At 36.0% G+C, this 14,364-nt stretch overlaps 2 protein-coding genes across 3 annotated transcripts in view; both read left to right on the top strand.

Annotated features, from left to right (window-relative positions):
- The window catches only part of LOC129804172 (coiled-coil domain-containing protein R3HCC1L), a 33,262-nt gene extending 21,622 nt beyond the window's left edge, over window positions 1-11,640 (top strand). For both annotated transcript variants that reach the window (XM_055851260.1, XM_055851253.1), the window contains exons 6-8: window positions 7,429-7,879; window positions 7,947-8,183; window positions 10,593-11,640. In XM_055851260.1, the coding sequence (XP_055707235.1) occupies window positions 7,429-7,879; window positions 7,947-8,183; window positions 10,593-10,642 (738 nt within the window). In that variant the 3' untranslated portion in view covers window positions 10,643-11,640. The remainder of the gene's footprint in view (window positions 1-7,428; window positions 7,880-7,946; window positions 8,184-10,592) is intronic.
- The window catches only part of LOC129804262 (B-cell receptor-associated protein 31), a 417,963-nt gene that overhangs the window by 357,656 nt on the left and 45,943 nt on the right, over window positions 1-14,364 (top strand). The window lies entirely within an intron of this gene.

Below are 14,364 nucleotides of genomic sequence, written 5' to 3'. Positions count from 1 at the left end.
TGTACCGCCTGGCCACTTCTTTAGTAGATCCGCTGATCCATACGTCGCTTCTGGTCCATCGAAATGACCTGTCTTCTTCAGCTTATACCGGTCTCTCGGCAGGACCTCGGTAATCTCATATGGCCCAATGAACTTCGGCTTCACTTTTGAGCCAGTCTCGAACTGTGTTTTCTTGAGAGCTACAAGATCACCAGAATTGTACTCTCGTGCCGGCTTACTCCTGAGATTGTACGTCTTTCGGTTCTCAGTCTGCACCTTTTCAATTCCTAGTCGTGCTTGCTTTCTTAACTCATCTCGTTGCTGTCCGAATTGAACTCGCTGCTCTTCTTCGAGAATTTCAACAATTCTCCGGTCCTCTGGGTGCTTCATCTTAACACCGGTCATCACTTCGAACGGCGTAGTCTGGATACATCTCTGATAGGATGAATTAATATATTGCTGAACTCTTCCAACATATTTGAACCATTCGTCTGGTTTGTCGATTGACAACTTCAGGGTAGGAATAATGATCCTATGCATCCTCTCAACCTGCCCATTACCACGGGGAACGCCTGTAGCAATATGGTGCAACTCAATCCTTCTATCTTCGCAATATTTCTTGAATTGTGTTGAGGTGAATGCCGTCCCTCTATCGGCTATAATACGTCTCGGATCACCAAATACCTCAGAAATCACGTTTAACTTCTTTAGCGTCTCGTCTGTTGTTGTAGATTTCACAGGGAATATCCACACAAATTTTGAAAATGCGTCTACTACCGTCAGAATGTAATTGTAGCATTTCCTCGTCGATGGCATTGGTCCTAGATGATCAATGTGCAGGTGCAGCGTATCTAACGGCACTTCTCCTTTGGCTATGGGATGTAATTCTCCTTCTCGTTTCCCGCTCTTCCGCTCAGCCAAAATACACTGAATGCAATTTTCAATGCAACGTCGTATCTTATCGTCAACACTCGGGACATAAAATTCATCTTCGATCAGCTCTTTGGTTTTCTTCACCCCAAAGTGTCCCCTTGCATGCATTCCATTCACAATCTCCATCTCCATTGAACTTGGAATGACAAGTCGCTTCTTATCGTCTTTCTCAACGTAAAGGATTCCATTGCTGCAGACAAAATCTTGATACGGGCCACTTTCAAGTGCTGTTTTTATAGCCTTTATCTTCTCGTCCTGATTTTGTGCAGCTTTCACCTTTGAAGTAACGTCATCTGTCTTCTTGACTATCATCACTGTCGCTCTGGATAGAGCATCCACGTGAACCATCCGTTCAGCATTTCGGTGTTCAATCGTATAGTCAAACTCTGACAGTTGTAATGCCCATCGAGCAATTCTCGTGTGAAGTTCTTTCTTCGCCATTGTCATCTTGAATGCGGAGCAATCTGTGACTAACTTAAACTTCACACCAAGCAGATACACTCTAAACTTTCTTACGGCTTCCACAACAGCAAGAAATTCAAGCTCATATGAGTGATATTTCTGCTCAGCGTCATTCGTCGTCCTGCTATAATAATAACATGGGTGCATCTTTCCGTCTTTATTCTTCTGCATAAGAATAGCGGCAATTCCCATTTTGCAGGCGTCTGTGTGAACTTCTGTTTCGTCGTCTAAATCAAAAAGCTTAAGCACCGGATAGTTAGCGAGTAGCCTCTTGATTGTCTCAAATGCAGTCATCTGCTCGTCGTTGAACTCATACGGAACGTCTTTCTTTAGCAAAGAACTCAAAGGTTTTGACAGCACGGCAAAGTCTTTGATGAATTTCCGGAAATATGAAGCTAAACCATAAAATTTCTGAAGCTGCTTTGCTGTCTTTGGGACTGGATACTTCAGTAATTTCTCTACTTTAGCCTCTGATGGCTGAATCTTGCCCCCACTGACAATGTATCCCAAAAATTCAACCTCTCGTCTTAGAAATGCACATTTCTTCCAGTTGAATATGAGACCATTCTCCGCCGCAACTTCTAAAACACGCTTCAATTTTTCCATCCCGTCTTTTTCGTCATCAGCTGGTATGATTAAATCATCAACAAACGTCAAAAGTACGCCCTCTTTTATCAAATTACTGAACACAGAATTGATAAAACGTCCGAAATTATTCCCACTTATGCACAGTCCGAAAGGAGTCTTCATGAATTCGTACTGGGCATCATGCGTCACGAAAGAAGTATATTTCCTACTCTCTTCTTCTACTGGGACATGGAAATATGAATTCTTCAAATCTAGAGTGGAATAAACTCGAGCTTTGGACAATTTATCCAACTGATCCTCTATTATCGGCATTGGGAATCGATCCTTCACGACTTTCTCGTTTAATTCACGATAATCGATACACACTCTATAGGACCCGTCTTTCTTCTTTGCCAGAACAACAGGACTGGCGTAATCGCTTGAGGATTCACGTATGAGCCCTTCATCTAGCCATTCAGCTACTTGCTTGTCAACAATCGTCTTTTCGAGAGGGGCTAGGCGTCTTGGGCGCTGGTACACGGGTGTGTCATCCGTCAAATTAATCACAGTTTGTGTACTTACATCTTTCGGCTTCTTGGGATGGTAATTCCCAATCATCTCTCGAATCTCGTCAGCATATTGCTTCGGGCAATTGAGGACATCATCCTCCATCTCAATCCTCATGATTGATGCTACATCTTCCGTCATAAAATTCGTCACTGGATCGTCTTCATGTGACACGTCTGTCACAACATCGTCTTTACCCACATCTCCGGATGGAGCATCAGCACATTCATCGTCTTTGAAATCGTCTTTAGAAATCTTTGGCTTGATACTCACATATCCTGGGGTAATTGTGTAGTCGACACTCTTAAGGAAATTCCTTCCTATCAACAGCTCAGGATCCATAGCATTATTCCTCACGATGTGGCACAGGAACTGGAATTCTTCTCCATCAATGGTCACTTTCAGCATCACTTCAGCCTTGGCTTTGCCATATGCACCTCCAAAACCACGCAATTTCACATTAGATGGCTCAGAATTCGCACAAGACTCTTTCACTTTGTTCCATAGGCACTCTTTCATCAAGGACACATCACTGAAACTGTCAATGACACCAATCACTTCATGCACATCGATTTTCATCAGGATCACGTCAAGCTTTTTCTTCATATCTTCGATCATATTCACTTTAGCGACATTTTTCTTCACTTTTTCGTCCTTTTTCTTACAGTCTTTGGCGATATGATCGAATCCGTTGCATCTAAAACATTTAAGACCTTTGTCCTTATCAGGACAGTCACTGGACTTATGTCCTTGTTCCCCACAATTGAAGCACTTCACTGATTTGTCAGCACTCTTTTTTACACTTGGCTTCTTTTCGTCGTTGATCGTCTTTTTCTCAGCATTTTTCGTCTTTAATTGCAGCTTTTCGAAAGTTTCCAGCTTTTTCTTTAACTCCTGAATACTCGTGGCCTCGTACAGCATCGTCTTCTTGGAAATATCACCGGGAATTCCATCACAAATATATTCACACACTGTCACTTCATCGACATTTCCAGCTTTGAAATACGTAGCATCTCGTAAATGTAGTCTAGTAGACTCTCAGAAGCTTCCTTCTTGCGATTTTGCAGCTTGCGGTGGATATCAGCAGCACTCAGCTTCAGGGCAAACTCCTTGAGCAATGCTCGCTTTAATTTAGCCCATGTTGACAATCCACTTTGTGTGAAAATAAATCGTCGTGCTGTTCCAGTCAGAACCTTCTTGCACATCACCAATTTCTGAAGATCGTTCAATCCCACTGTCTCAGAAATGTCTTCGAAATCACTAATCCACCTTGAGATATCTTGTCCATCACTGGCACTGAACTTCTCCATGGAATCTTCGATGTCTTTGAGGCTAAACATCCTTCCATATCCATCATCGACACGAGTACTGGGTGTTGAGGTCTTCTTCCTCTTTTCCACGACTGTTTCGAAACCTTCAAAATCACTTTCATCGTCCGTTGAATCCATATTTGCGTCTTTTTTGGATTTTCCTCCTTTGTTTACATCTTGAGGAGCGTCGTTCGAATCACCTTGGCCGTCACCATCGTCATTTTGTGGATTTATTTCGTCGAATTCCACAATGCGCTGGGCAAGTGTTGATTTATCACCGTCTTGAGGAAGTCCTCTTCGCTCGCACTCAATTACAAGCCCCGTTTTCGTCATCATTGTGACCAAATCCTCCACTGTTTTGATGTTGGTCGCCATCTTCTTTGTTTTCGTCGTTCACGTCACTTTTGGCACACACGAATTGGGCAACACTAATTCTCGTTCCACAATTTCGCTGTCCCACACGTCGTTTCCACACTCGGCTTTCGTCGTTTTTTCCAACACCAAGATGCCGGAAGTCGTCTTTTCTAGCCACGCGGACTCGTCTTATCCAATATGGCTCACTTTTTTGCACGTTCCAGAGGAAATGTGCACGTCTTTTCGTCGTTTTGTACTATGAAAGTACCGTCTTCAGAGTACAGAAAATTCGCGATTTTTCGTCTTCACGTCTTTTTGCGTATCGAGCACTACTTTTCGCGACCCGAAACACTACTTTTCGCGATTTTTCAGACTATGCGTCTTTAGCGATTGCACGCGTCTCGCACAAATCACTTTTATCGTCTTTTCGTCTTAAGGCACGGCTATCCTTATAACTTCACAAATGATATTTCACGCTCCTATCCCGGTTGAGAGCCCCCATAAAGAGTTTTTTGGTAGGAGGGAAATATAATTTGTTAATCACTCACCAATTTTATATTACGTCTTGATCGCGTCGCGGTTCGTCTTAAACTAAATCTCCTCTCTCGTCGCTCCTCGATTTTTCGCGCGGATTGCGCCATCTATTGACTATCCTACATAAATTTAACACTTTTTAGGTGTAAAAATATATCAACATTTTTTAATGTTAATTTTACACCTTTTTAAGGGTAAAATTAACATGAGAAAGGGTAACTTTAACCCCTAATACACCTAAAAAGGGTAATATTTACACCGATTTTAGATCAATAATGCAGGGTAAAATTAACATTTCCGGAATGTTATTTTAATTTTTTCGGATTTCTCTCAGTGTGTATATACATTAGACTCAATCGGGCGTATGGTGCAAAATGTCACCCAAATTATCGAGAGTTGTTGACTTTATCTCACGGCTACTTTGCGTTGGTGTACCAGTGGTACAGTACCACGGTATCTTGCGGAGCTGGATCATCCTCTAGCGCTTCGTGTCTCCGTAAGCTCAGTTCTTCGCAATTCTCTTCTATTTTTTTTGTATATCCATTGTATAGCGCAATTAAACTACAAGAAAACATGCCATAAAGCAACAAAGGCTCGCTTTGGCAAAATTCCCGTTCTTTCGATACGATAGTTTTTTTCCAGGACCAGAATCTCTGCTCTGAGGGTGGTGAAGACGACGGTCAAGAAGTATCTTATAGGACTATCCGTAATGAATAAATATGCAAGTAGAAAATTGGGAAAACTCTCTTCTTAGTAGACCGTGTCGTTCAGTGTAGACGATTTTAGGAATAGCTCCTTGCAAACAGTAGAGAGCCAATCCAGTTTTGTTTATAAAAGCCGTTTCATAATCTATTAAATTAATACAGTGTATTAATTAAATGAGTACAGTGAATCCGCGTGGCCCCAATAGAATAAAAAGTAATTCAAACTCTTATTTTCATGTAAAATTTAGAGTAATACAGTATAAGAGATGGTCTGAAAAGAGTTGAACAACTCTCTTAATAAACAAAAATTAACTCTAAAATAGAGTGAATATAACTACGAAAAAGGGTTGATTTTTTCATCGTTTCGATTAACTTTTGATCGATTTTTTCCAAGTGTAAAAATAGTTGTTTGCCGAATTATGGATGCCGCCACACACTGGGTGTTTTCGTAAAAAATCGCTTTCTGTATACGAAGTACGGGAAAGTACTCTCCCTTCAAACGTTCATGCCTTCGAATAATTTGAATTTCTTTTACTTTTCCTAAGAGATTTCCACATAATTGTCACATTATTTTCAATAATTGATAATAAGCTAGCTAATATTTAATAGAAATGTTTAAATCTCTTAGGAAAACTTAAAGAAAATTCACATTATTCGAAAGCACGAACGTTCGAAGGGAGAGTACTTTCCCTATATATCTTATATAGGGGAAAGTACTCTCCCTTCGAACGTTCATACTTTCAAATAATGTGAATTTTCTTTATTTTTCCTAGAGACATTATACAATTATCACATCATTATCAAGAATTGATGATAAACTAACTAACATTTAATAAAAATGTGTAAATCTTTTGTGAAAAATAAAAGTAAATTCACATTTTTCGAAGGCATTAACGTTCGAAGGGAGAGTACTTTCCCCTACTTCGGAAAAATGTCAAAATTCGCTTAAAAAGACAACTCAGGACGAATATTTTTGCCAAGGAAAAATATAAACAATCATGAAAAAAGTAATAATATGAGGTAGAGTACCTTTTGCATTATTTAGGCTTAATTGAGGCGCTCGGAGCAAAAAAACTCGTAAGTCGTATGCATTTCCCTATTAAAATAGCGTTTTTTTTTTGCTCTGAGCTCCTCAATTATAGGAAGAAAAAACTCCTCGAGTCTACGAAAGGCTACGTTTCACACTCGATCTCAATGAGTGATTCCATTAACTGTTCGAAGGTACCTCATCTCGGTAGCTTGTACTCGTGATCTTACTCTTTCATGAAGAAATTTAAAAAAATCTAATTTTGAGTCCGATTCCAAATGATCTCTTATTGTACTCTGCATACCATGCAGACATCCATACAACTATAATGCTTTGAGTTAAGTTATTGTAATTTATATCTGATGGCTCTTAGCCAATGTAGAGGCAAGCGAAACAACCCCAGGAGGGCAAAGTTGTTATGTTTTCAAAATATTCAAAAAAAAAAAAATCTCATGTTGTCAATATCAGTCAAGAAATAAGGCAAGAGTACCCCGGATCGGAATGTTAAGAGACATGCTCGATATTCAGTTGAAAATTCAAGTCTCAAAATATTATTTGATATTTTTGTGTATGCTAATCGGTTTATTTGTGATCCATTTAACTATAAATGTGCATTTGAATTTTAAAATTTTACAATAACTTTTAAAAAAATATATTTAATTGCAACTTAGCACTCTGTACCTCGGATCGTCACAAGTTTAATCAGGTGCCTCACGGAAAAATAATTTTGTATATTAAATTTGAACTAATGCACTGCATTCTTGTGAGAGTTATATGGTAAAAAGTAGCTAATAATTTTTAAAAAAAATATTTGAGATTGGTGCAAAAATATGGTAATAAGCTGACGATCCGAGGATCACTGCCGATCGCTGGTACTCTTCCCTTATGTTCTCTAAATATAAAGTTATACACACGCATTCAGGATGGCAATCCTGGATTAAATTTATTTTTTTTAAGTTTGATAAATTGAATGAAAACATTATCCAAACAGGAAATCAACAGGAGCAATCGAAGGATAATCAAGCAAACGTTCAATTCTTCGGTCTTGGAGATTTCTGATCCTCAGCAGAAGAATGAGGAAAAAACCAATGAAGATGGCGAAAGTCAAAAGAAACGAGTTATTGATCCGGAAAATGATGATTGGGACACAATGTTTGATGACAATGGTGATTGCCTGGATCCCAATTTGCTCAAAGAGTTGACCACAGCAGTTGGAAAAGTGAAAATTGATCAACCCAAGACAGACTATAGACTCTACCAGAGCAAACAGGATCTTCTCAGTGAAGAAGAATTCCCACATGTGCTGGAAGTGTCCAATTTCCCAGTCGAATTTAAAACACAAGACTTAATAATGATCTTTTCGGCGTACAAGGAGTCGGGATTTGAGATTAAATGGGTGGATGATACTCATGCACTGGCTGTGTTCAGCAGTTCAAAGATCGGTAAGGCTACAAACTTTGTTAAGAGAAGATTTGAGAAAATTTTAAAAAGAAAAATCCCATTTTGCAGCGGCTGAAATTCTTGCCACGAGCCATCCATTTGTCTGCCTAAAGCCATTGGCCGAAGCCACAGCGGAATCCCGTAGCAAAGCGAAAAAGTGCTCAAATTCTCTGCAACCCTATCGTGCACGTCCGGAGACTTGTGCAGCACTCGCTCGTCGTTTGGTCACGGGAGCCCTGGGGGTTCGACTCAAGACAACACGAGAGGAGTTGGAGAACGAACGCAGAGTTCTACGTGCTGCCAAAGGTAAGTTTGCCAACAATCAAATAAAATATCCATTAGAAAATCATTGCGTAAATTTGACACGTTATTGCGCGGTAATTTTTTCAGTGTTTTGCAATCTTTTATACCATTTCAATTGCAAAATTTTGCAGTGGTTAAGTAAACATGAGAACTACATCTTTCAGCTTTAATTTTTACGAGCTTTATGAATACTTATGAATTTAGTCTAGAGTAAAACGATAAATGTGATTTATATCTTGCTTTTGAAGATCATTATACCATTAGTTCAATGGTTTAATTTGTATTTAATTTTAATAAATTATCAAGATTCATAGCTTTTTCTTTGCATGTGAGATCTTTAAACACCTAATTACTTCTATTTTGATCTTAATCGTATACATTATTCTGTAAATTCTACAGATAAAGACGATTAAATTTAGTAACAAAACTGGAGATATTTCTCAGTTGAATGATTCAGAATAAATTATATTATTGGATGAAGTTTTGCATACTTTTAATGCCGAAAACTTTTGGCCATTCTACTACACCGAAAAAAATATTTCGTAATATTGTTCGCAAATATTGTGAATTCCCACACTCAGAAAAATAATCGAGTAAAACTTACTCGAATTGATGTTGGATTAACTCTTTTTCATTGTGATTTTCGATTAACTATAATTTAGAGTTGATTTTACTTCTATTTAGGTGTAATATTCGGAAGAATTGTTTTTTTTTTTAATTTTTTCTTCCTAAAATTTACATGACAAAAGAGTATAAATAACTCTTTTCAAGACTGAAAATAACTCGTTTTAAGAGTTAAAATAACTCGTTTCAAGAGTAAAAAAAAAATTTAGGTTCAAAATTACTCTTCTTTCAAATCCCAAAATGAAAATGTTTTGCAATTTTATGTTTCTTTTTTTAATTTTATAATTTTCTTTATTAATATTTTCTTGACCTCAAGTTCCCGTTCCGAGCGAAATATCACGTATGGCGCACGCACATGTCTTCATGAAACACTGTTAGGCATTATTTCTATAGTTGATGTTCCATATGAACTTTGTCACACGAAAATCTTCTTAACTGAAGTATATTCTTAAAACGAAAACACTTAAGCATATACTTCAGTCGAGATGAAATTTTACATCGAAAAAGAGTAATAATTACATCGATATTCGTAGAGTTAATTCATCTCTGCCATAGAGTTGTTTTTTTAGCTTTTTAGGTTTTTTCATAGTACATTGGAGACTTACAAAATGCTCGTAAATCGTATAAGTCACAAAAAGTTCGTAAAAGTTTGTACTTTTTCACAAACTTTGTTCAAAACGGCAAAATCTTACGAACAAATGACAAAATTTTACAAACACTTTTTGTGTATTTACACACATTCATTACAAACGCAGACAGAAATATCCGTAATGGCATGGAGTCAACTCTCTTGAGAGTCCCCGTTGATGCACAGTGCAATTCTGCATGAGTGGTTCCTTGGGAGTTGATTTGGATTACGAGGTGTGCTCAAAAAATATGATGACGTCACACTACACATTTCTCAAGCTAGGGTAAATGTCCTAATTCAAAACCATTTCCAGACGCTTTAACTTTGACAGAAGGTTCAGCACATTAAGTTCAAATTTTTTCTGAAGAGAATTACATAAATTTGCTCCTTGACTCTTCTAGAATGTTACTGTTTAGTGAAATTTTTTTAGATATAATTTGAAAACTTCTTAAATAAGAAAAATACGCGAGCATAAAATAGTTCTATTGTAAACATATTAATCCAAATGGAGACAAGGGAAAGTTTCTAATTGGAGACAAACAGTCCAAAAAAGGCTTCCAAAACCTTTCTGAGTTGCTCTTGACTACAAGATTTGTTCTTATTCCTGGTCTTTTCTCCTTTCCCATCTAAAACAATAAGAAAATCTCTCCAAAAAATCATATTTCCGGGGTTTCCTATTGAAGCATTGGCAGACACTTCAGACAAACCCTTTTTGTTCACGAAATAGGTATTTCATTTGAAAACTTTACGTACCATTAACAATAAAGATTAGCACTTAATTTAACTAAAATTAGCCAGAAATATGACATAAATGTTAAATAAAACGAATAAACAACAGTCAATTTATTGTGTTTTTCATTGTAAAACATGGTCGATCTATGAAAAATTCGATGGTGAAAAGGTACACTATTAATTTTTCTGAAAAATTAACAAATTAATATTTGTGAATATGAATGGATTTTCGCTTTATTTGGAGCAAAATTAACTGAAAAATGAAACTATGGTATAGAAAATATATAAATATAATAATTTAGTACAGTATTTATCATGAAAACAATGACGTTTCCATTTGGAGTAGCAAAAAATTTCCATTTGGAGCATTTGGTTTTGAATTAGCTTAGTTTACCCTAAACATTCTTTTCATTTGTTTTTATTTGCAGAACGTAAACTTTTGGCAGCAAAACAACGAGACGAAGTTTGGGATAGTTAAGGACAATACGTTTATAATATTTTCCACAAGCAACTTTCAAAGATCGTGAAAGGAAATCTAATACAAAGAACAGAGGAAAAATGACAAATTGCCATATGCACCAATTAACTTTTTTTTTCTAAAGAGATAAAGGAGGAACAAGAAGTGTTCAAGTGCAAAGAAATTGATCTCATGTGGATGTTTTTAATCCACATCAATCAATGGAGAGAATGTCTTAATTGAGACACATGTACGGAAAGCAATTTTGTCTTGTGTCTTCTTATCAGTGTTTATCGTAACATAATCATCACAGGAATGAAATTAAGTTCTTGTTAATTTAACAGGACAACTCTATTTGAATCAACCTATATTGATATTACAAAGCAAACTTCAAATTTTAAAATTTTAGAGGTAGTGCAGTGAGTGCAATTAAAAAAATCAAAATAGTTCTTTTATTACAAGTATTTTATGAAGTGTAAATAAGAAACTATAGCACCTTCCTGGCGAAGAAAATATTAAAAATTATTTTAAAATCTCTGAAAAATATCAATGATTTCAAAAATTTTACACACATCAATACAATGGCTTTTAAACCATTTTAAAACGCGCCACTGAATACCTCAATTTTCTTTACAAAGCATTATAATCTCTTAGTAAATAAACTCATTGCAAAGAGACCCAGTGAAAAAAAAGAAATAAAAAAACAATTATAGTTTATGAATAACTGTATACCTGATCATAAGAAAAAAATGTCTAGGGAGAGATGCTTTGTGGCAATATTAAAAAAAAATAATATGTGTCGTAGAATAAATTGATTTAGTGAATATTCATTTATTTTACAAAAATGTAATAATCAAATTTGATAAAATTTACCGAAATGTGAAACTGAATAAAAAAAATATATTTTACCAATATTTTTTTTGGAAGAAGTAAGACAGAGAGATAAAAAATGAAATGCAGATATGCATTATATTTATATGATAAAGTGAGAAAGAAAATAAATGAAGGTAAATCAACAATTTTTGATTTTAATTTTATTTGTGGATTTTTTTACTTGCAACACAGGAGTGAATAAAAAAGGTAAATACATTGGATTGGAGTGTAGGGCAAGTTGGGCTACTTTGAGCTGCGGGGCTACATTTATACGATTTTTCGAATATTTTTAAAAGAAAATAGATTTTAACGTAATGTAATTTAGCTCCACAAAACAACTGTAAAGCTAAATTAATTTATGTTAAGTCTTATAACTTCCTTTAGAAATATGCAAAAAAAATCGTATATTATTGTGGCCCCACTTAACCCTATCCTTTCATCACAGAAGCTTTACTTTTTTAACTGGAGTTCAACACAGGTCAAAACTAATAGAAAAAGATTGGAGAGACTGTAAAATTTTTAAGGCCTCTTTTATCTCTTCTTATTACCGAGGTAATTTATTTAAGTTTTTTCTGATAGGTGAAAACAGGGAAATTTCACGGATAGATGACTTTTAGAAAACATTAACTAGGATAATAAATCATTATCTTAAATACTTAAACTGGCCAAATTGTGGTGTACACTGGATGCGTAAGTTTTGTTATTTTTTTGCATGCACTGGAAAATATAAGTTTAGAGTGTTTTTCATCTCTTTAATGCCAACTAACCGTTCAAAATAAGATAATTATTTCATTAATTACTTTATTAATGATCTTTAAGAAATCTTTCTAAAATGGAAAAGATCATTTACAGTAACAAATATGCAATTTTCAGCAATTTTCTTTAAAAATTGCCTTATTTTTAATTTTGACGCCTTAAGCATAAAAGTAGAACATTTTTAAACTATATTTTCTAAGATTTTCATTTAAAATTTTAAAAGGGGTAGCAAAGAGTTCCAGGCTTTGCGAAATATTCGAACTTATGACTTTCTTAGGCGCTAGACCTCAAAAATAATTTCGCAACATTTACCGTCTACCGGTTCTCAACCGATTTAAACCGATTCAAAAGATCACTCAAAAGATTCCACAAAATAGTTTAAAGAGTAATAAAATTTATTTTCGGAGAAAAATTACTTATTGGTTCATAACCGATTCACAATCGATTTGAACCGATTTATAATTCATTCAAAATATCTCCCAAAATACACCTCATAAGTAATTTAATTTTATTTTCTATAAAAAATAGTTATAGATTATAACCGGTTCAAAACCAATTGGAACCGGTTCAGTTTTGTCGGAGATTCCAAGACCTTTTCAAGGAGCCTAAAAATGATCCTATTCGATTGAGAAATACACTCTCTCTGAAGTCTTTTAAACCTTTGACCTTGTAAACCGTTTTTAGGAATGATTCAACAGTTTTTTCGTATAAGGAAGTAATGTCCACCTGTGTAATCTCTAATATCCAAAAATCCAAAAATGAAAACGACAGACGAACAAACAGCATGACATCATTTCTCAGAAATCGTCTAAAACATGGACGATTTCTGCACGACACGTTTTCGAACAATCCCAAAAAAAATATGGTTTTCAAGGAGTTGGGAAAATGAGAGCATGTGAACGATCCTTGAGTCGACTTATTGGGGTCCCCCGAAGGTTCCAAGTCGCTATCTCTTACCGTTTGGTCTCTGGGTGTGGAAACGGCCGGAGACACAGACGCACAAACAGAATGAGGAAAGGTCCTGGAATAATGGTGCTATTGCACCATTTGCAGTTTACTGTTTTTAAGTCAAGTGTTTCTACATGATCGACTTTTATTTGTGCGTTGGTTCCTGTCACGACAGTCACGCCTATTTTGTGGTTTTAGAAAACGACGAGGACTGGGGTAAATAGTCAAGGCAGGAACCAACACTAAGAAAAGTCGATAATGCAGAATCACTTGAAAACTGTAAAGTGCTAAAAAATATGTTCAGGAGAAGGAGATGCCCTTTTTCATTATCTATTGGAATAGCACCATTATCCAGCAGAACCCCAGCATGTTCTCCACATATTGGGTCTTACAATTACTATTTTTTATTATTTATTTACTATTTATTTATTTATTTATTAGAGATCGTTGTAAAACAGTTTGAGTACTAAAAATTTGAACTCTGCCGAAGCAATCAAGGGAGACATTAAAGTTTCCTGGCGCAATAGGCAAAATGATTGGGTCTTGGGCGGACAAGATCTCTGACTCCGACTCTTATAGCTGTGAGTTCGAGTTCCGCCCGGTGCAAGCGACTTAATGTTAAAAAAAAAACATTTTCACAAGAAATAAAACATAATAAAATGCACTGCCTCAGCTCAAAAATTCCAGGCGCACAGAAGAAGCATCCACATCGCGGAGAGGGCGCTTCTGGGCGGTCTACAAACTGACTTAGCACATTTTTCCAACTTCCAACACGGTATATACAACTTTGCAGCAGGGTCACATTGTAAAAAATATATCCCGGTACAAATAATAATTTTTAAAACTGCCTTAGAAAATGATCACTTATATTGGGTAGGGAGTGTGGGGGGGTCAGCGAAGACCATAAATAGATATTTCATGCCGTTTGTGCTCTAAGCCGATAAAAAAAATTTAAAAAATACACGATTATCATTCTGATTCTCTTGATTAGGGTAAATGTCCTAATTCAAAACCATTTCCAGACGCTTTAACTTTGACAGAAGATTCAACACATTAAGTTCATATTTTTAGTGAAGAGAATTACATAAATTTGCTCCTTGACTCTTCTAGAATGTTACTGTTTAGTAAAAATTCTTTAGATATAATTTGAAAACTTCTTAAATACA

Source organism: Phlebotomus papatasi, chromosome 1, assembly GCF_024763615.1.
Source record: "Phlebotomus papatasi isolate M1 chromosome 1, Ppap_2.1, whole genome shotgun sequence".
NCBI lineage: Eukaryota > Metazoa > Arthropoda > Insecta > Diptera > Psychodidae > Phlebotomus > Phlebotomus papatasi.
This window is presented reverse-complemented; position numbering and strand designations above follow the sequence as displayed.